The sequence below is a fragment of the Podarcis muralis genome, chromosome 2 (assembly GCF_964188315.1).
Source record: "Podarcis muralis chromosome 2, rPodMur119.hap1.1, whole genome shotgun sequence".
In the NCBI taxonomy this organism is placed as follows: domain Eukaryota; kingdom Metazoa; phylum Chordata; class Lepidosauria; order Squamata; family Lacertidae; genus Podarcis; species Podarcis muralis.
In genome coordinates, this window is record NC_135656.1 from 110,128,646 (window position 1) to 110,148,859 (window position 20,214).

The following is a 20,214-nucleotide window of genomic DNA, read 5'->3' on the forward strand; positions in this document are numbered from 1 at the left end:
GACATGGGTGGACTACCTGCCGCTCGCCGAGTTCGCTTACAACAATACGAAGCACGTGTCGACGGGGGTGACGCCGTTCTTCGCCAACAACGGGAGGCATCCCAGAACCTTCCCGGGTTTAGAGAGAGTGGGGGAGGGGGAGCCACAGGCAGCGGAAGTCTTAGCGTCGGAGTTGCAGGAGGTCCACGAACAGCTCAGGAGGCAGTTAGAACTAGCAAAGCACGCATACAAGGTGCAGGCCGACAGACACAGAAGAGTTGGGGAAGACATACAGGTGGGTGACTGGGTCTGGTTAGCAGCGCAAGCAGTGCCGACCAGATCATTAGCTAAGAAGAAGCTAGGACATAAGCAGCTAGGACCTTACCAAGTCCAGGCGCAGGTCAATCCAGTGGCCTTCCGGTTGGCTCTTCCGGAGGGTTCCAGAATGCATCCGGTGTTCCATAGATCGGTGCTCACGCCCTACAAAGCACCTCATAGGTTTCAGGAGCCAGACACAGCACCAGACCAGAGCAGAGAAGGGCCCAGAGTGAGGGGGTCGCCTAGGAGGGGGCACATCAATGAGGTCACAGAGATTTTGGACTCCAGATGGGGGGAAGAGGGAGTAGAATATTTCCTAGCCAGAGAGGGTACCCCGGCCAGTGCCAACAGCTGGGTACCGGACTATGCCTTGGAGGAACCGCTGCTCAAAGAGGAGTTTCATGCCCTCTTCCCGCACAGGCCCATGCCAGCAGAGTATTTCGACGACTGGCTTTTCACACCCACTCTTTCAGCCAGCACATTCCTGGGGTTCGACTCGGACGAGGATCAGGCACCAGTCCCCAGCTCCCAGGTGGGTTCGCCACCGGGGTCTGCCTCAGACCACTCGTATTGGTGGGACGATCAACCAGAGGAGCAGTGGCGCAGAAAGTGGCTGAGGGGTCCTTGGATGGGACCACCCGAAGAGGGGGAGAGGGGCGAGACGGACATGGACGTGTTGGGGGACAACGTGGGGTTCGAGCACGAAGACAGAGAGATGGAAGCAGAGGAGAGCGACGTTGACGAGTACATGGGGGACGAACTGTATCCTGCAAGCACCCCCGCTACGACGGAGCACCCAGTACCCGCACCGGAAGGAGGGGAGGGGGGAAGGGGGGGCTTCGAGGGGGGGATGGATGTCAGGGGTTCAGGAGCAGAGGGACAGGAAAGGGAGGAAGTAGAGACCGAGGGAGAGGAATCTGAGGGAGAAGTCAGCGAGGGTAGCCATCCGAGGTCTCTAAGTCTCTCCAGTGAATCAGAGGATTCACAGAAAGGGGCCCCAGTGGTCAGAGCCAGGGGGTTGCCAGAGGGAACACCCCAGGAAGGAGGGGCCAGAGGGGACTCAGAGAGCAGCAGCTGGAAATCGGGACCAGCTTCCCCACCGGAGAGCAGTAAGGGGGAGGAGTCCCAAACATCGGCAGCAGGCAGCCTTCCGTCAGCGGAAGGACAGGAGTCAGGGTTAGCCACGCCTGCATCAGAGAGCGAGGTAACGGTCAAAAGGAAGGTCAGGGGCAGCGCGCGCGCGCCAAGTTCAAATGTACAAGAGGGGGGCGCAATGGGCAGTCCGGAGAGAGAGCCGGGTCCCAAAGCCCGCCGGAGAGAAGGGGAGGAGTCCGAAGGGTCCGCTTCCGAGGCATCCAGGAAGGAAGGCACCCAGGGGGGTAGTAGGACCCAGAGGAGGAAGGAGAAACGTAGAAGGTGGAGTAAGGCTAGAGTCTTAAGCTGGTGTACAGGGGGCGGAGACTCAGACGAGGCTTCGCTGGTCTAGGGTATAGACGTAGAGACGCACGCTAGTGTTTGAAAATGGAAACTAAATGTCAATAAAGACTTCTGTACAGTTCTAATGGCTAGCGTTGGTCTTCTGTGAGCTGAGACCGGGAGGCAGTCTCTGACAGCTGCTGTCTTGCAAGATCAGCTTGCAACAACCACCATCCCACACTATGGGGTTTGCACTCACACATTAGTATTACCTTCCACAGGGTGGATTTGATTTAAATCAAATCAATTTAAATGATTAATCATGGTTTAAATCACTAGACAGTAAGACTTGACTTAAATCTTTTCTTTTCTTTTTAACGGAAAGTCTCATTCTTGCTGGTATAATCTTAATATTTAGAACCAGATGAAGGTTTCATTTTTGGAATGAAAAATTTTCAGAGTAGTTTTTTACAGTTATATAAAAAGTTACTGATTTGGTTATACTGTTAGAAATGCATAGACAGATAACTTATTAAACCCCACAATAATTTCATAATTGTTTATATTTGGACAACTTTTCTGCTGTGCTTTATTGGAAGGAGAAAAATAATCATTTCCTTACTAACAATTTACTTAACTAAAACAATAACATTATAGCATATGTATCCATGTTTGTTAACTGATGCGATTAAACAATTAAAATACAACAACCACATAGACAGTTTTAGCATGCATGAAAAACTTAAAACAAATCCTTATTTCCTAATGAATAGCCTTCGGACTATACTTATACAGAAAAATATCTTTAGAAAGCTTTTTCCTCCAAAGGCATATTATTTTAAAAATCTGATTTAAATTTAAAAAATCATTAATTTTTATCCACCCTGCCTTCCCAATTAAAAGTGTATTTTTGAACATGTTTTTCTCTCAACATAAGCACATTTCTCAACGTATTTTCTCCAGATATGCAATCTGATAACATTTCTTTCAGTTGAGAACGACATCAAAATCCAGTGGATAGCTAAAGTCCAATCCGGTCATGAGTCAAGGAGGTGTGAAACAGGTCAGTGCTTAGCAGAATCCCTCCTCTGCTGCATCATTTGGGGGAAGACCTCTGGAAAGCTGTATTTGCTGCATTCATCTATGTACCTTTGCAGACAATCCTCAATAAAGTTGCTTTGTTCATCTAGCAAAACTGTACATAATTGTGTTTCTATTGAGGGTTTCTACCAGTCTCTTCTCCTTTAGCCCTTTCCATGGATAAACCAATAAATAGCTGAAGCTGTTTGTAGGAAACGAATAATTTTTGAAACCTATGAGAGTGTTACTTAATTTTGAAGGCGACCCGGCATATTGGCCGTTACTGGATTTAAGCCAATTTATATATCTAGAGCATTTTTATTCTGCTTTACAACCAGAAAGGCTACCAGAGTGACTTGCATACATACAGTCAATGGAAACAGTCCCTTTCTACAGGCACACAGACCAAAAGACACAACGCACAAGGAAAAGGGGATGGGGAGGGAGAAGGAAACAAACTTCCGACACCCAAGTCTCCAATATCTCAGAAGGATCGCAGTATCTATTGCAATGCGCACCCTTCCTCCATCCACACTTCAACTTGGGTCTTTCAGCTCCAGCCCTCCTCTTTTGCTGATTGGAGACAATCCTGAAATTCTGGATATTACTGGGTCAGTTTGCAGGTGTCAACTTTGCCTATATATTTTTTCATTTAGACTAGAAAGAATTATTATTGCCACTGTGTTAGTTCATCTAAGAATTTCAGGGCAGTAATCATAGTGCTAAAAACACTATTAAAACTGTAGAAATAATTGCAATGAAAACAGCATGGCAGCAGCCTTTTCATTAAAAACTTTCCAAAAACCTGTTGGAACAAGGGCTTCACCTGTTGGCAGAAGGGCAGCAGGGAGGAAGACAGTCTCGTTTCTCTAGGGCGGCAGCTTCCAAGTCTGGAAGGAGCCACTGAGAAGAGGCTGCCCTGTGTAACTGTCTCACTAGAAGAAAGTTAGACAAATATGTGTTTCTTCAATCGCCTAAAATGTCCAAGCATCCATAAGTGCAACTGGGGGAACTCTGGGATCAGATTGCACCTGTAGCCATAGCTGTCAACCGTCCCTTATTTGGCGGGAAACTCCCTTATCCCAGCGTTGTGTCCCACTGCTGTCCCTTATTGATGATGTCCCTTAAATTTCCCAGGTTTCAAAGGAAGCAGCTCCTGTCCCTCCCTCCCTGCCGGCCGGCCAGGGAGGAGGGAGGCTCCAACTGTGTTGCTTGGCTGCGTTGCTCACCCAGTAAGGAGTCTAAGAACGACTGGGGGGTGGAGCTTGCATGCCTTGTGCCAATCAAATCGGCCGCGTTGCCTGGGACTCGCCTTTGCTTAGCGCTTCCCAGCAGAGAGGTGACGGTGGTTTTCCTTGCTGCATCCCCTTTGCTGGGTTGCTGCGCTGTGGGAACCACCGCTTGAGGCTTCGTTTGGCTGCTTGCTGGGCTTTCTGCCTTTGGCTCGGAGGGGCTCAGAAGTTGAACTTACCTGTGCCCAGAAAATTTTGGCTGCTGGTCCCTTATTTTCAAATCTGTAAGTTGACAGCTATTCCTGTAGCTGACCCAGGTTGTGAGTGAAATTTGGCTGGAGTTTTAGGGTGCTAAGATTAAAAAGTCCAGTAAAGGGCAATATGGTTTTGAGTCCTTACTGTCATCAAGGACATTTCAACTCCTGAAGTACATATCATCCTTCCTTGTGTACAAAATAACAACTGACAACAGGGGCAAAGCAACTGCTTATATACATTTCTGAAGTCCTGGGCCACTCCCACTCCCAACGTGATTGGCTGTCTAAACTTCCAAGCTGCGAATCATGACTCGGGAGTTTAAAAGCCAATGGCAGAGGCCCAAATCCTGAAATGTTCTCTGATTGGATATCATGTATCGAATCAGAACACAGGGGGCGGGGGCTCAGAATCCTTAGTCCCGACTCAAGCTCAGGCAAACACAGACCACTGAATACGTAACACAAAATATCTCTTTAAAAAGCGATATTATTTAGTAATTAATTCTGCCTCAAAACTGGTGCACGGCAGGGCTGTATCTGCAATGTAAAAACCCCATGTCCCCTTAGTTAATTTTATTAATTAACAGAGACAGGTAAATGCCAACCATGTCACACCATGACACTGTTCTCTGATCGGCTTGCAGACAACAGAAGGGTTACATTTTAATGATAAAAGCATGGCACCATACAACAGTAAACAAATCCCAGCATAAAAATTCAGCGCCCACCCTCAAAAACAGCAGCAGCAGACTCAAAACAGGCTGAGAGCTGCATAAGGTCATTCAAAGTACACAGATGACCTAAATTTCAGCTGATTTCAGAAGTTAACCATTTTAAACCGGGGGGGGGGGGGGAGAGAAGTGCCTCTTTGCTATTGCAAAAGACTCCAAAGTTCTCAAATTGCTACAGCAAAGGTCACTTTGCTCCACCTCTAAGGTTCCTTTAGGCAACGAGAGAGAAGCAAAAGGAGGAACTAGAGAAAAGAAAGCGAAACTGGACTCTGCAATCTGTAGCAGCCACTTTCCTGTCAGCAGAGATGGCGGAGGGTTTTCAGCAAGATCTGACTTGTTCCGTCTGCCTTGACGTGTTTACTGAGCCTGTCTTGCTTCGATGTGGGCATTGCTTCTGCCAGAAATGCATCACCTCCTCCTGGGACAGCCAAGGGGGAGCTCCTAGCTGCCCTGACTGCCGGGCCCCCTGTCCTGACAGACATTTCACACCCAATCACTTGCTGAGAAACTTGGCCCAAAAGGCAAGAGAGGCCCAGGAGGAGGTCCCCGAGAAGAAAGCGCGAGAAGACCCAGAAAATCACAGAGAGACGCCGACAGGCAGAAGCAGCCCGGGTGCTGATCAGGGGTTGCTCTGCGCAAAACACGGTCGCACTTTGCAGCTCTTCTGCCTCACCGATGAGGACCCCGTTTGTTTGTGCTGTGTGGATTCGCCTGCCCACGCCGGACACAAGTTCAGCTCCTTGAAAGACGCTGCTGAGCCCTACAAGGTGAGACTGCTTTAAGTAAAGTGAGGCAATTGCCCTCCAACAGCTGATTCAGGCGGTGTTGTGAAAGGGAAGGTAACTCCTCGTTATTTGTTGTTGTTGTTAAAGATTTTCTTGGTTTACAAAAGTACAGTGGAACCTCAGGTTACATACGCTTCAGGTTACAGACTCCGCTAACCCAGAAATACTGCTTCAGGTTAAGAACTTTGCTTCAGGATGAGAACAGAAATTGTACTCCAGCGGCACGGCAGCAGCTAGAGGCCCCATTAGCTAATGTGGTGCTTCAGGTTAAGAACAGTTTCAGGTTAAGAACGGACCTCCAGAACGAATTAAGTACTTAACCCGAGGTACCACTGTATGTGCAATGTCTATCTTTTCAAAGTAACATTTTTTACAGATCAGTTTCATTTGTTGATACATTAGGAAGAAAAGGGGGAAAGAGGTGGAGAGGTGAAAGGTGAGTGGGGGTGGGGTCAGGTGGCGATGTTTCTATTATACAGTGGTACCTCAGGTTACATACGCTTCAGGTTACAGACTCCGCTAACCCAGAAATATTACCTCGGGTTAAGAACTTTGCTTCAGGATGAGAACAGAAATTGTGCTCCAGTGGCGCGGCCGCAGCAGGAGGCCCCATTAGCTAAAGTGGTGCTTCAGGTTAAGAACAGCTTCAGGTTAAGAACGGACCTCTGGAACGAATTAAGTACTTAAGCTGAGGTACCACTGTATGTGGGGGTTGTCGCGTATTCCACGCGGCGTTTTCAGCAAAGCATTAAGAGTTCCAGGTTTTTCAGTGCAGTCCTTTTTAATGTGAGCTATACACAGGCTATATACAAAAGAAACAGTCCATACAGAGTACTTACAAACGAATACTCTCCACCACAGCACCACCACACTACAGCACAACCACCACACCCACTGTTAAACAGGCTTTCCTTTTAAAACAGGTGATAGCCAATCACACTAATCACACTCCTGCTGAGTCACTCTGACCCAGCAGAGTATTGCATCATCCTGTTGAAGCCTGCAGACTTATCCAGTATCCTGCGAATCCCAACACTCCTCCTTAAGTCAAAGGCTTGAGACCTAATAATTCTCTTAAGTCTCGAAATTTAGGAGCATCCAAACATTTTGTATACAAATCTGCCACATTACATTTTGTGTTACAGTGCTGTACCTTTAACACATTTCTTTCCAAAGCATTTTTCACATTTCCGTATCTTATAGCAATATGTTTACTCTTGCTTTTAAAGTTCTGTTGGTTAGCAAGCTGTTGTGCAGCCATGTTGTCACTTAGCACAGTGATTGGCATTTCTGAAGGTATTCCAAGCTCTTTTGTTAGGCAAGCAAACCATTCTATTTGTGATACACATTCACTTATGGCTGAGTACTCTGCTTCACAAGTACTTGTGGCAACAAATGTTTGTTTCTGGGATTTCCACTGAACCAGGGCATTTCCAATATATATGGCATAGCCAGTGGTAGACTTTCCATTTTCTCTGTCCCCCCAGCTGGCATCAGCGTATGCATACACTTGCTGATCATATCCTGTATCCAGCACCAGTTTGTAATCTTTTGTGCCTTTTAGATACCTTAGGATTCTTTTAAGTGCTACCCAATCTCTCTGAGCCGGGTCTGCACTTCTTTGGCTTAACATGTGCACTGCCAATGTTATGTCGGGTCTTGTCCAACAACTTAAATATAACAGAGAACCCAACAGAGAATGAAACGCTGTTGCATTCTCACATTTTTGCCCTTCTGGTTCATTTTTGTACTGGGTAGTTATGGGAGTGTCAACCTCATTTGCCCTCTCCATTCCATATGTCTTCAGTAACTTTTCGATTTTTTCCTTCTGACTCAGAGAGTAGATGCCCTTTTCATTTCTCTGAACCTCTACTCCTAAGTAATTCTGAATCTCTCCCAAATACTTCAGTTTGTATTTGTTACCTAGGCTGTTTATAAACCAAGACACTTGCTTTTGTGCAGTTGTTATTAGACAGATATCGTCAACATACAAAAGTAAATAACAAACACTTCCTTGCACCATTGCTGAATATAAGCAGGAATCAGCCAGGCTTTGTTTGAATCCCATCTTTTTCAAAGTTGTGTCTATGCATTCATGCCATAGACGTGCACTTTGGTGTAAACCGTATAGTGCCCTTTGCAGTTTTAACACCATGCTGTCTTTTTCCAGCTCATAACCTGGTATTTGCTGTAAATACACCTCGGCGTCAATAGGAGCATTTAAATATGCTGAGGCAACATCAAAATGATTAACTTTTAACCCTCTCAGACTTGCCATTGCTAAAACTGATTTTACTGTTTCAGCCTTTGCTGTTGGGGCAAACACTTCATCATAATGTATCATTTTCCTTTGTGTAAAGCCCCTTGCAACCAACCTGGCTTTCCTCTGACAACTACCATCAGCCAGCTTTTTCACTTTAAAAACCCACTTACAGCTTATGGGCTTTTTACCTTCAGGCAATTCTGTAGGTACAAAGACATTGTTGTTTAGCAGAGAGTTATACTCTGCCTGCATTGCCTTTAACCACGCCTCTTTCTCTAGAGTAGGTAACTCTTGCACTTCTTCAAAGTTTTCTGGCTCAGTTACACAAACCTGGTTTATGGTGGCTGGGAACCCATAACGGTCTGGAGGTTGACCTTTATTACTTCTTGCAGACCTCCTTGGTTCATTAATCTCACCCCCTGGGCTACCTTCAGGACTGCTTATGGGGTGGATTGACTCTGTAGATCTACCTCCTCCTGTCCCTCTTGCACTTTCTTCTCTCCCCTGCTCCATGCTAGCAGCTGGAGAAAAATGCTCAACCTTTACCTCCTCCCTTTCAGTTTCTCTGGGAGAGCTGCCAATTCTCAGCTTTGTTTCAACTGCCTTATCAGGTATGCTCGGCAGTAAAACTTTTTCTGGCAGCAGGTTTGCATGTATCTTGGGCCAATTTCTTTGCTCATTAAAGCTGGCTGATCGACTATAACTCAAAAGATTTTTATCATCTTCAAACCTATAGGCTTTTGTACCACTTTCATACCCAAGAAACAGCAACTGCTGTGCCCTTTTCCCACCTTTTCTTCGGTTTTTTACAGGTATGTCAACCCATGCCTTTGTCCCAAAGATTCTTAAATGTTGCAAACTGGGACTTTTGTTATAGAGAATTTTATAGGGTATGTCATCTAGTACCCTTGACCACAAGCGATTCCCAATATAATTCGCGGTCTTAATACTCTCAGCCCAGTACTTAATTGGAAGATTTGCATCTGCTAACAATGCTTTCATTTGTGTCTGCAAGACACCTCCCCTACGCTCTGCTACTCCGTTCTCCTGAGGCGTGGCCACATTGGTAAGCCTATGTTTAATCCCTTGGGAACGCAACCAGTTTCTTAGGGAGCTTGCCATAAACTCTCCTCCCCTGTCTGTCTGAATAGAGCACACCTTTTCGCCAAGTTGCCTTTCTACCCTTCTTACCCAAAACTTCAAAGTTTGGGCAACGTCAGACTTTTGCTTTAATGGATAGACCCAGCCAAATCTAGAATAGTCATCCACTAGGATCAAACAATACTTATTATGGGAGACACTTGGTGGAAAAGGACCAGTTACATCAGCATGAATCAACTCCAGTGGTTTTTTGGTTTCTCTCTGGCTTGCTCTTGCTACTGGGCAAGCCCTGCTTTTAACCTCCTTGCAGATATTGCAGTCTAAGTAATTATCACAACTTTTTATGTTTTTCATCCCCCCACACAACTCCAATGTTTTGTTCAGCACCTTATAGCTTGCATGAGCCAGACGCCTGTGCAGGAGATGAATACACATATCATGGGTTGGGACATTTTGCACATTCGCAACCTTAGACTCACACTGCAGTACATACATATTAGCTCTAAGGTTAGCATTTGCCAGCACTGCCCCATTTTGCTTTATCTGGCACTGATCTCCCACAAAGTTTACTTCAAAGCCTGCTTTTGCCAAGTCAGGAATGCTCAGGAGATTGTTTTGCAAACTAGGCACACACAACACATTCCTGAATGTGTGTCCCAGCTGTGGGAACACAACCTCCCCCTCACAAACCACATTAGCTTTCTGGCCCGTAGCAAGACTTACATGTTTTTTGTTTGAAGCCCTAGCATCAGTTAGCAGTCCTTTTCTTTTACAAAAGGTTTGAGAAGCTCCACTGTCCAGAACCCACAGCTCTTCATTTTCTTGGCCATCTGCAGATACCCAAGCGGTAGACTCCCTCTGCTGCCTCCTGTGCTTCTGCTGTTTTTGTTGTTTCCTCGGGCAGTCCCGAAGCAGATGTCCACTGGACTTGCAGCAAAAACACCTTTTTACTTTGTTGACCACCGGCTGGTCTGCAGCAGCTCCTCCTGGCTGTTTCTCCGGCTCCCGACACCTCTGCTCTTCCCGGCTGTTGTTCCCTCTGGGATGCTCCAACAGCTGGGCTGAGGTCATCTTTCGCTCTGCACGCCTGTCCTCCTCTGCATACAACCGTCCGGTAACGTATTCCAGAGTCAGCTTATCAGTCTCTACCGACTCGAGGGAATTGACCAGCATATCATAGCTGTCATCAAGGGAACTCAGGACTATAAAGACTTTGTCCTCTTCCCCCACAGGCCTCCCTCTTAAGGCTAGCTCCTGGAAACAGCCTGTTAGGAATTTTAGGTGGTTTACCAGGGAGTCCCCCGGTTTCTTCCGACACCGGTACAGTCTCCTGGTCAGTGTTATCAGTGAGCCAGCTGTCTCTCGCACATGGACAGCCTTGAGCGCATTCCACGCCTCACTTGCCGTCACCTTATCAGCTACGTAGACTAGCTGGCTGTCGTCCACTCCAAGGATGATCGTAGCCAAAGCTTTCTCATCCTTTTCAAGCTGGGCCTCTGCTAGTGCCAGCTTTTCATCGTCGTCCTCATCCTCCTCAGGGGGCTGCGGTGGATCTTCCACCACCTTCCACAGGCCCTCACGCTTGAGGAAGTGTTGCATGCGGACTGACCAGGTGCTGTAGTTCGTGGCCGTCAGCTTCTCCAGCAACACGCCAGTTCTGGACTGCTCCATCCCTGCAGCTCACCTCCAGCACCCACGGCTAGATAACTGCCACCTGTACTCTTGCGCAGCGGAAGCGTGCTGGGCCCATAACCCTGTCGCGTATTCCACGCGGCGTTTTCAGCAAAGCATTAAGAGTTCCAGGTTTTTCAGTGCAGTCCTTTTTAATGTGAGCTATACACAGGCTATATACAAAAGAAACAGTCCATACAGAGTACTTACAAACGAATACTCTCCACCACAGCACCACCACACTACAGCACAACCACCACACCCACTGTTAAACAGGCTTTCCTTTTAAAACAGGTGATAGCCAATCACACTAATCACACTCCTGCTGAGTCACTCTGACCCAGCAGAGTATTGCATCATCCTGTTGAAGCCTGCAGACTTATCCAGTATCCTGCGAATCCCAACAGCGTCGCTTGTGCAGGTTCTGTGCTATTCACTTGTGTTCCTTTGGTGGTGAGAGAGGTTGGGGTTGGCCTAGGTTGTGGTTATTCATTTGTGATTGGCTGTGGTGATCTTTGTGAGTGGGGTGGGTGGGTGTTTTGGATCAGGTTAGCCATATTGATTTGTAGGCGGTTGGTGGATTTTTGTCGTTGTCTTGTTGGGCTGTGTATGTGATAAAGGGGAGCCATACTGGGGTGAAGGTGTCTTCATCTATTTGTCAGTTTCAGTTTATTGGTTAATTTTTCTAGTAAGGCTGTTTCCCATACTATTTGGTACCATGGGTCCATGCTTACCCGTGACAGGTCTCTCTAGTGTCTGGTTATGATGTTTCTGGCTGCTGAAAGTAGGTGGGTTATGAGTTCTTTGTGGTGTAAATGGACATCTCGTTATTTGTTATTAAATAATAATAAACCCTCCATGTGTCCCTATTTCCCAGGGACAGTCCCGGATTTGCGGAAGCCGTCCCGGTTTCCAATTTGATCCCGGAATGTCCCACTTTTCCTTAAAGTAAAGGTAAAGGGACCCCTGACCATTAGGTCCAGTCGTGACCGACTCTGGGGTTGCAGCGCTCATCTCGCTTTATTGGCTGAGGGAGCCAGCGTACAGCTTCCGGGTCATGTGGCCAGCATGACTAAGCTGCTTCTGGCGAACCACAGCAGCGCATGGAAACGCCGTTTACCTTCCCGCTAGAGCGGTACCTATTGATCTACTTGCACTTTGACGTGCTTTTGAACTGCTGGGTTGGCAGGAGCTGGGACCGAGCAATGGGAGCTCACCCCGTCATGGGGATTGGAATCGCCAACCTTCTGATCAGCAAGTCCTAGGCTCTGTGGTTTAACCCAGAGCGCTACCCGCGTCCCTCACTTTTCCTTAGAACGTCCCTATTTTCATGGGAGAAATGTTGGAGGGTATGGAGTTATGTGACACCCCCCCCCCCGCCGAGCCAAGGAGATAAGTAGCTAGACAACCTTTAGAAGACATCCGAAGGCACTCCTGCATAGGGAAGTTTCAGAAAAGGGCAATCAAAATGTTTAAGGGGATGGAGGAACTTCTCTGTGAGAAATGGTTACAACACTTAGGGCTATTTAGTTCAGAGAAGAAAAGTTAAGGAGGTGGCATTTTATTTATTTGCAGTATTTATAACCTGCTGTTCATTGAATATCTGCAATCCTGGAACGTAGAACAAAAATAATAAAACGAAACAGAAAAAAACAACACTGGGGGACCTGACCTGCCTAATTTCACAAACTCTTCTTCCTCCCCTAGCGGAAGCTGGACAAGGTTCTGGGTTGCCTGGAAACCAGAATTAAACAACAAGAACAACAGGAAGGATGTCAAGAAGAAAACATACGTTCCTTGAGAGTAAGAGGAAATAATTCCTAGCTGCTGCTGCTTCTGCTGCTGTTGCTTCTTATGCTTATTATTATTATTATTATTATTAGTAGTAGTAGTAGTAGTAGTAGTATTATTATTATTATTATTATTATTATTATTATTATTATTATTATTCTTTTATTCACTTTATCTTGCCCAAGGCAACCCAAAATGACTTAACAACCAAACAGAAATGCCCACATAGATACATTAAAACCAAGAAAATAATTCATTAAAAACTCATCAACCACTTCTAAAAGGCCACAGATAGTTAAAGGCCAAAGGCCTGGGTATAGACATTATTATTATTATTTTGCCTGGTGCCTAAAGGTATGCAATGAAGGAGTCAGGCAAGCCTCCCTGGGGAGAGCATTCCACAAAGGGAGAGACACTACAGAGAAGGCCTGTTCTTGTGTCTATAGGCAGGGACATTGCATTTTGGGTACTTAAGATGGTGAGCAGCCACCATGGATGGGAGCTTAGTTTAGCTTCTTTTCAAAAGTGGCACTTTTGAAAAAGGACAAAACCAGGCTTCCTCAACCTCAGCCCTCCAGATGTTTTGGCCTACAACTCCCATGATCCCTAGCTAGCAGGACCAGTGGTCAGGGATGATGGGAATTGTAGCCCAAAACATCTGGAGGGTTAAGGAAGCCTGGACCATGGTGGCTGCTCAGCTTCTTCTTCTTCTTCTTCTTCTTCTTCTTCTTCTTCTTCTTCTTCTTCTTCTTCTTCTTCTTGATTTTTATGTATACATTTCAAATTTATACATTTCATTAATTTTACAATCCATTTAACATTTCAAAATTTGACTTCCCCCTCTTTCTGCGGTTCCTTAAATTTATTCATTTATGGTAACTTGCTCATTTAATTATCGACTGTAAACATATACGCTAATAAAACTGCAGGTTATTACAATAATCCTACTAATGTCTTTATCGCTTTACAATTTATCTGTAAATATTCAATAAATCATTTCCATTCTTTTATAAAAAGTTTGTTGTCTTGATTTCTTATTTTTCCGGTAAGTTTCACCATTTCTGCATATTCCTTAAGTGTTTTTATCCATTCTTCCTTTACTGGGACTTCTGCTTCTTTCCATTTTGGGACAAGTAACATTCTTGTTGCTGTAGTAGCATACATAACTAAATTTCTATACAATTTAGGTAGTTCTGTCCCTATAATTCCCCAAAGAAAAGCTTCTGAGTTGTTATTGTTTTATAAAGTTATTTTGAACATCCTTTTCAATTCATTATATATCATTTCCCAGCCCAGCTGCTCATCATTTTAAGTACCCAAAATGTAATCTCCCTGCCTATAGAGCAGGCATCCCCAACCTTCGGCCCTCCAGATGTTTTTGAGACTACAATTCCCATCATCCCTGACCACTGGTCCTGTTAGCTAGGGATCATGGGAGTTGTAGGCCAAAACATCTGGAGGGCCGCAGGTTGGGGATGCCTGCTATAGACCTACTAAATCTTTTTGCCTGGTCTGTATAAAACTGAAAAATTCATTTTACATCGGGTTTACTTCAAAATGGCAGGCACCCGCTATGGGTGGGAGCTGATCTTGGCTCCCAGCTGAAGGATGGCACCATCGCCTGCCACTGAAAAGCATGTATGGACCTAGCAAGGAGACCATTAAATGGGGATGTGGCCAAGTTGGGCTTGTGAGGGGGCCTGGATTAGCAACAACCCCTCATTTTTACAAGGTACCGTATTTTTCGCTCTATAAGACACACTTTTCCCCTCCTAAAAAGTAAGGGGAAATGTGTGTGTGTGTTACGGAGCGAATGCAGGCTGCGCAGCTATCACTGAAGCCAGGAGAGCAAGAGGGATCGGTGCGCAGCAATGCTGCTTGCTGTCCTGGCTTCTCGCTTAGCCCCGCGCAGCTTCTTCCGGGCAGGGGGAGCCTTCATCCCGCTGCCCGGGAGAGGCTGTGCGCAGCTATCCCATAAGCCAGGACAGCAAGTGGCTTTCCCAGAAGCCAGATCCCTCTTGCTGTTCTGGCTTCTGGGATTCATAATATTTATTTTCTTGTTTTCCTCCTCCAAAAACTAGGTGCGTCTTATGGTCTGGTGCGTCTTATAGAGCAAAAAATACAGTATATTTCGATTCATTTGTTTCTTCTCACTGAACGGGTCACTGGGTCTCACTTCCTCCACCACAAAAACCTCCCAATGGAACTTCTTTCCATTGCAGAACTCAGCTGAGTCCCTTCGCAAGACGATTGAAGACGAGTTCACTGAGCTGCAGCGATTCCTGAGTCAGAGGAAAGATGCAGTACTGGCCCAGCTAGATGAGGATGAAAATGCCGCGCGCATGAACATGATGGCACATCTCTGGGAGATTCGGGAGGGCTTGTCTGCAGCCAGAGAGATGATGAGCCAGGGAAAGGCCAAAATGGAACAGACGGATTCAGCTGCCTTCCTCCTGGTGAGGACAAAACCTTGGCACCTCTTTAGTGTAACCATTGCTGAGGGTTTCCCAGAAAATTTTGGACTGGACAGTTGTTGGTTTCCAATTGAAATTTATTTTGACGTGTCAGCAAAGTGATCTAAATTGGTGCATTTACTTTGCTAAAAGCTTTTGATGCTGCCTTCGTTGTTAGTAACAAACCTTTGTTGTTGTTTAGTCGTGTCCGACTCTTCGTGACCACGTGGACCAGAGCAGGCCAGGCACTCCTCTCTTCCACTGCCTCCCACCCGCAGTCCCATGGACTGCAAGAAGATCAAACCTATCCATTCTGAAGGAAATCAGCCCCGAGTGCTCACTGGAAGGACAGATCGTTAAGCTGAGGCTCCAATACTTTGGCCACCTCATGAGAAGAGAAGACTCCCTGGAAAAGACCCTGATGTTGGGAAAGATGGAGGGCACAAGGAGAAGGGGACGACAGAGGATGAGATGGTTGGACAGTGTTCTCGAAGCTACCAGCATGAGTCTGACCAAACGGCGGGAGGCAGTGGAAGACAGGAGTGCCTGGCGTAGTCTGGTCCAGGGGGTCACGAAGAATCGGACACGACTAAATGACTAAACAACAACAACAACAGTATGCTGGGAGCCCTCCACCTAGGTGTTTGTCTACCCAGGTGAAATATTAATCGCTAGATGAGGAAATCTTACCATTGGCTCTACCCTCATCATTCTTATCCATGGGATTCCGCAACATCCTATGATTGTGTGTGAAGCTGACTTGGAGAAAATCTGTTTCTGTGTCAATCTAGTCTCCTCTGTGAGGGGGAAGTCGTCTCTCTGTGTCTTATCTAATCAGGTTATTGGAAAGGCTTGAGTGCCTTTAGTCTTTGGGAAGGCAAGGGGGTATGGTTGGTTAGGGTTGTGGGCTGAAAGGAGACCCCTTAGAAACACAGAAGAATTAGCAAACAGGATAGCCAGCATTCCACGATTCAGTGGGAGGACAGTGGGACCTAATGGCTTTGAGGAAGGCAAGATTAGGGTGGATGACGGGGTGCATCAGGATTCTGTTATTTTCCAGGATATGAAAGGAGAGATTCAAGCTTCCTAACCATCTCACCTTCTTTCCCCCTCCCCAGGGCGTCAAGGAGCTCCTGAAGAAGTGAGTATGGTGTCTTTCCGCTAGTTTCATATGTGAGAGAGCGGGTGGCCACTTGCTGTAACTGGTATTCTGCTCCTCTTCCCACTAGGCTCCCTGCTGAAAAGGAGGCTGAGGGCGTAGGAAACCAGGCTGACCGCTCTGCTGTTTGCAGGGAACTCTGCCTGGGCAAGTTCAAGGGTCCATTGCAATACCTAGCATGGAATAAGATGAGACCCATCGTCAAAACAGGTAACTGAAAGGAAGTTCAGGAATGATTGAGAGTAATGTCAGATCAGACGAAAGAAAACCATTCTTCGTACCACATGTGATCAACACATGGAATTCTATGGCAGAAGATGTGGCAATGGTTGCTTGCAAAGAGAATTAGACAGATTCATGGCACGTCTGTTGACTTGCCATGGCAAGTGGAACAAAATGTTGCATTGTGGTGTGCTGCTCTTCAGAGTCCCAGACACTCACTTCCAGGCAGAGGGCCTTCTCGGAAGTGGCACCCGCTCTGTGGACCGCCCTCCCATCAGATGTCCGGAATATTAGCCTTAGGCTATGCTATAAAATTCACTGTCCTGTGATATCATATATGAGTTTATACTACTGATTAAGCCCAGGATGGTGAAACAAGGCTAATATTCCGGAAATCCTTGTCTTAGACTCTGTGAAAGGATTCTGTGGAACTGTGACAACTCTTCATGTGGATTATTGGACTCTCTGAACAGACAAGTGGAATAGACACTTGCACATATATGGACCTTATGCATGAACTGATTAGATATAGAACTGATCCACTGGGTCTTCTACTTTTTTCGTTGAACTTTATGAGCTACAGTGGGTGCCCCGCAAGACGAATGCCTCGCAAGACGGAAAACCCGCAAGACGAAAGGGTTTTCCGTTTGTGAGTTGCTTCGCAAGACGAATTTCCCTATGGGCTTGCTTCGCAAGAAGAAAGCCCATAGGGAAATCTCCGGGGACCTCTTTTAAATGCTGGCGGTGGGGAGCAATGCCTTTCCCCCCCTCCGGCCTTCAGAAGAGGTCCAGGAAGGCCGGCGGGGGCCAAAAGGCTTTGCTCCCCACCGCCAGCATTTTAAAAGCGGTCCAGGATAGCAGGGAAGCGCTTTCCGCTACCCCAGACGGCTTTTGAAGGCAGGCGGGGGGGGAGCAAAGACTTTTGCCCCCGCCGGCCTTCAGAAGAGGTCCTGGACCTCTTCTGAAGGCCGGTGGGGGGCAAAAGTCTTTGCTCCCCCCTGCCTGCCTTCCCAGGGGCTTTTAAATCACCCCGGGACAGCGGAGAAGTCCTCCGCTGTTCCGGGGTTTTTTAAAATGCTGGGGGTGGGAAGAAAAGCCCTTGTCCCCCCCCCCAGCCTTCAGAAGAGGTCGGGGGACAGACTGTCCCCGGACCTGGTCTGAAGGCGGTTTCCATAGGAACGCATTGATTGATTTTCAATGCATTCCTATGGGAAACCGTGCTTCGCAAGACGAAAAACTCGCAAGAAGAAAAAACTCGCGGAACGAATTAATTTCGTCTTGCAAGGCACCACTGTACTTCTGTTGAAATCTACAATTCAATACAATGAATAGTATATATTATTTTTTCAAAAGTACAGCCAGTTACGTCTTGTGTGTTTATTGAATATGTTTCACATAACCAGAGGTTTGTTGTTGTTTTGCTTACGTGCACGGAGGCAGAGCTTGCATTCTGCAAGGATTCAGCAGAGGGATGACATTGTAATGTACAGCTGTGTTTACAAGCGGCAACCATTCATGTATAATGTGACACTGAGAAGCACCATCCATAGAGGGCCAAGGCTGTTCCTATCAGCACATCTCCACTCTGGTTTCTGTTTCTTGATTATGTTTATTTGTGTTTGGAACTGGCTTCTATATAGGAAGAGAAGATACTTTGCCATTTCTTGAAAAGCTTCCGTCTAAGCAGGGATCACACACTTTGCTTCACTGTATTTCCAGACTATTCACCAACATGAGGCCTAGGAGCTTGCATTTTAACATGTTAAACACCAGATTTCATTTCATTTCACTTTTAATTTGTATTTCTATTTTTTATATATATAAGATGTTTATTAAAGTTTTCAATATTAATACAATAAGGAAAAAAAATAGAAAATAAAAAAGAGAAAATAACAAAAATACAAAAAATAAGAATAATTAAAAACACAGAAAATTTCCATTACTTATTTTCCATTAACTTGTTTCCCAGACCTCCTCGTAGCTCCCTTTTTTGATTTCCAATTCAAATTGTTAATTCAGCAAATCCTTATCGATAAATTTTAACCTGCTTCTAAACCTTTTTTTCCATATTCTCTTAAAGCATTACAGCCAGAAACCACTTAATTTCTATCCAACATCATTCTAACATTCATTAATTTTACAGTGTTTCTGTAGATAGTCCTTAAATTTCTTCCAATCTTCTTCCGCTGACTCTTCTCCCCGGTCTCGGATTCTGCCGGTCATTTCTGCCAGTCCCATATAATCTATCATTTTCATCTGCCATTCTTCCAGAGTGGGTAGATCCTGTGTATTCCAGTACTTTGTGATGAGTATTCTTGCTGCTGTTGTAGCATACATAAAGAAAGTTCTATCCTTCTTTGACACCAATTGGCCGACCATGCCCACATCTTCAGCCATAGAATAATATAATAATTTGTATTTCTATAGTACGATATGCAAGGCGGCTTAAGAGCTGAAGAAAACAACAAAGACCACACACCTTATAATAATCTGATCCAATACAATGGCTCTCATCTTACATTTTTAATGTAAGATGAGAGCCAGAGAAAGTCCCCCACGTCCACTTGTTTCTTTCCCTTTTGGTAACCTAGGATGGAGCTAAGGTAGGATGCCCCAATTTTATTTAACTCGTTCTTTTCCTTTGCTTATCAGAAGTAGAACCAATCACCCTGGACTGCGGCACTGCTCATCCCAAATACACTTTCTTATTGCAAAACTATCGTGTGGCATTTGGACTGCTTAAGAATCCCTTGAACTATCCAGTGATATTTCAGGACTCTCCCGTTGTGCTGGCGAAATATGGGTTCCATTCAGGAAGACACTACTGGGAGGTTGAGGTGCAAAACAAGGGAGATTGGTTGATTGGCGTAGCCGTGGAGTCCATCCCAAGGCAAAAAGGCAAGGATACCACTTCTCTGACGGACAAGATCTGGTGTCTGGAGCCAACAGAGGAGGATAGCGAGCTTCAAAATGGATCGTCATGGTGGAAGGTCGGCGTGTACCTGGACTATGAGGGAGGCCAAGTTTCTTTCTATGATGTAGCAGCCGGGTCTCACCTCTGCACACACACAGCCCGTTTCAGCGAAAAAGTCTACCCTTTCTTCCAACCTACGCCAGCTGCTTTCAGGCAAAAACGCACCATAAGCTTGAAAACTTGTCACAGTTAGGACATTAAAGCAATTCTTAAGAGGGTATTATTATAAAAAGGAAAGGTAGGTGTGTTTGCCCATTAGATAAAAGTCCAAAGTCCATACTAAGGCAGTGCTTTTGTCAGGCCAGCCAAGATGCAAACTCCATGACTTCATCATCAGCCAACTTCCCTCCCACCTCACCTTATTTGCTATCAAACCTGATGAAGAGCTCTGAGTAACTTGAAGGCTTGCTCACTATTTCGTGACGTTTTAGCTGACCTATAAAAGGCATTGCCCTAATGTGGATTTTGGAATGTTCTTAAGTGCGCCACAATTCTCCAAGCATTGAGAAGTGTGTGCCCCTGGGAAAGAGATTGTTGGTGAATTCAGGTCTTTTGTGATATGTACAGTGGTACCTTGGTTTCCAAACTTTATCCATTCCAGAAGTCCATTCCCAAACCAAAGTGTCCTAAAACCAAGGCACGCTTTCCCATGGAAAGTAATGCAGAATGGATTTCAGTTTCAGTCTTTTAAAAACAACCCCTAAAACAGCAATTTAACATGAATTTTACTATCTAATTTAATTTAATTTAATTAATCTAATTTAATTTAATTTAATTAATCT

General features: G+C 45.7%; 1 protein-coding gene across 3 annotated transcripts; it reads left to right on the plus strand.

The window, feature by feature from the left end:
- Positions 1 to 1,909: 1,909 nt before the first annotated feature.
- LOC114591983 (nuclear factor 7, ovary-like) lies at positions 1,910 to 20,163 on the plus strand. Of its 3 annotated transcripts, XM_077925231.1 has the most exons (9): positions 1,910 to 1,960; positions 2,705 to 2,776; positions 3,931 to 4,309; positions 5,219 to 5,780; positions 12,541 to 12,636; positions 14,847 to 15,080; positions 16,196 to 16,218; positions 16,307 to 16,446; positions 19,111 to 20,163. In XM_077925231.1, exons 4-9 carry the CDS (start codon positions 5,319 to 5,321, stop codon positions 19,623 to 19,625), a joined length of 1,470 nt encoding a protein of 489 aa, XP_077781357.1. In that variant the 5' UTR covers positions 1,910 to 1,960; positions 2,705 to 2,776; positions 3,931 to 4,309; positions 5,219 to 5,318; the 3' UTR covers positions 19,626 to 20,163. The 3 variants fall into 3 exon arrangements, with proteins under 3 accessions (XP_077781357.1, XP_077781355.1, XP_077781356.1); XM_077925229.1 differs by having other exon boundaries at positions 1,916 to 2,776; positions 3,931 to 4,025; XM_077925230.1 differs by lacking the exon at positions 3,931 to 4,309 and having other exon boundaries at positions 1,916 to 2,776.
- Positions 20,164 to 20,214: the final 51 nt, after the last annotated feature.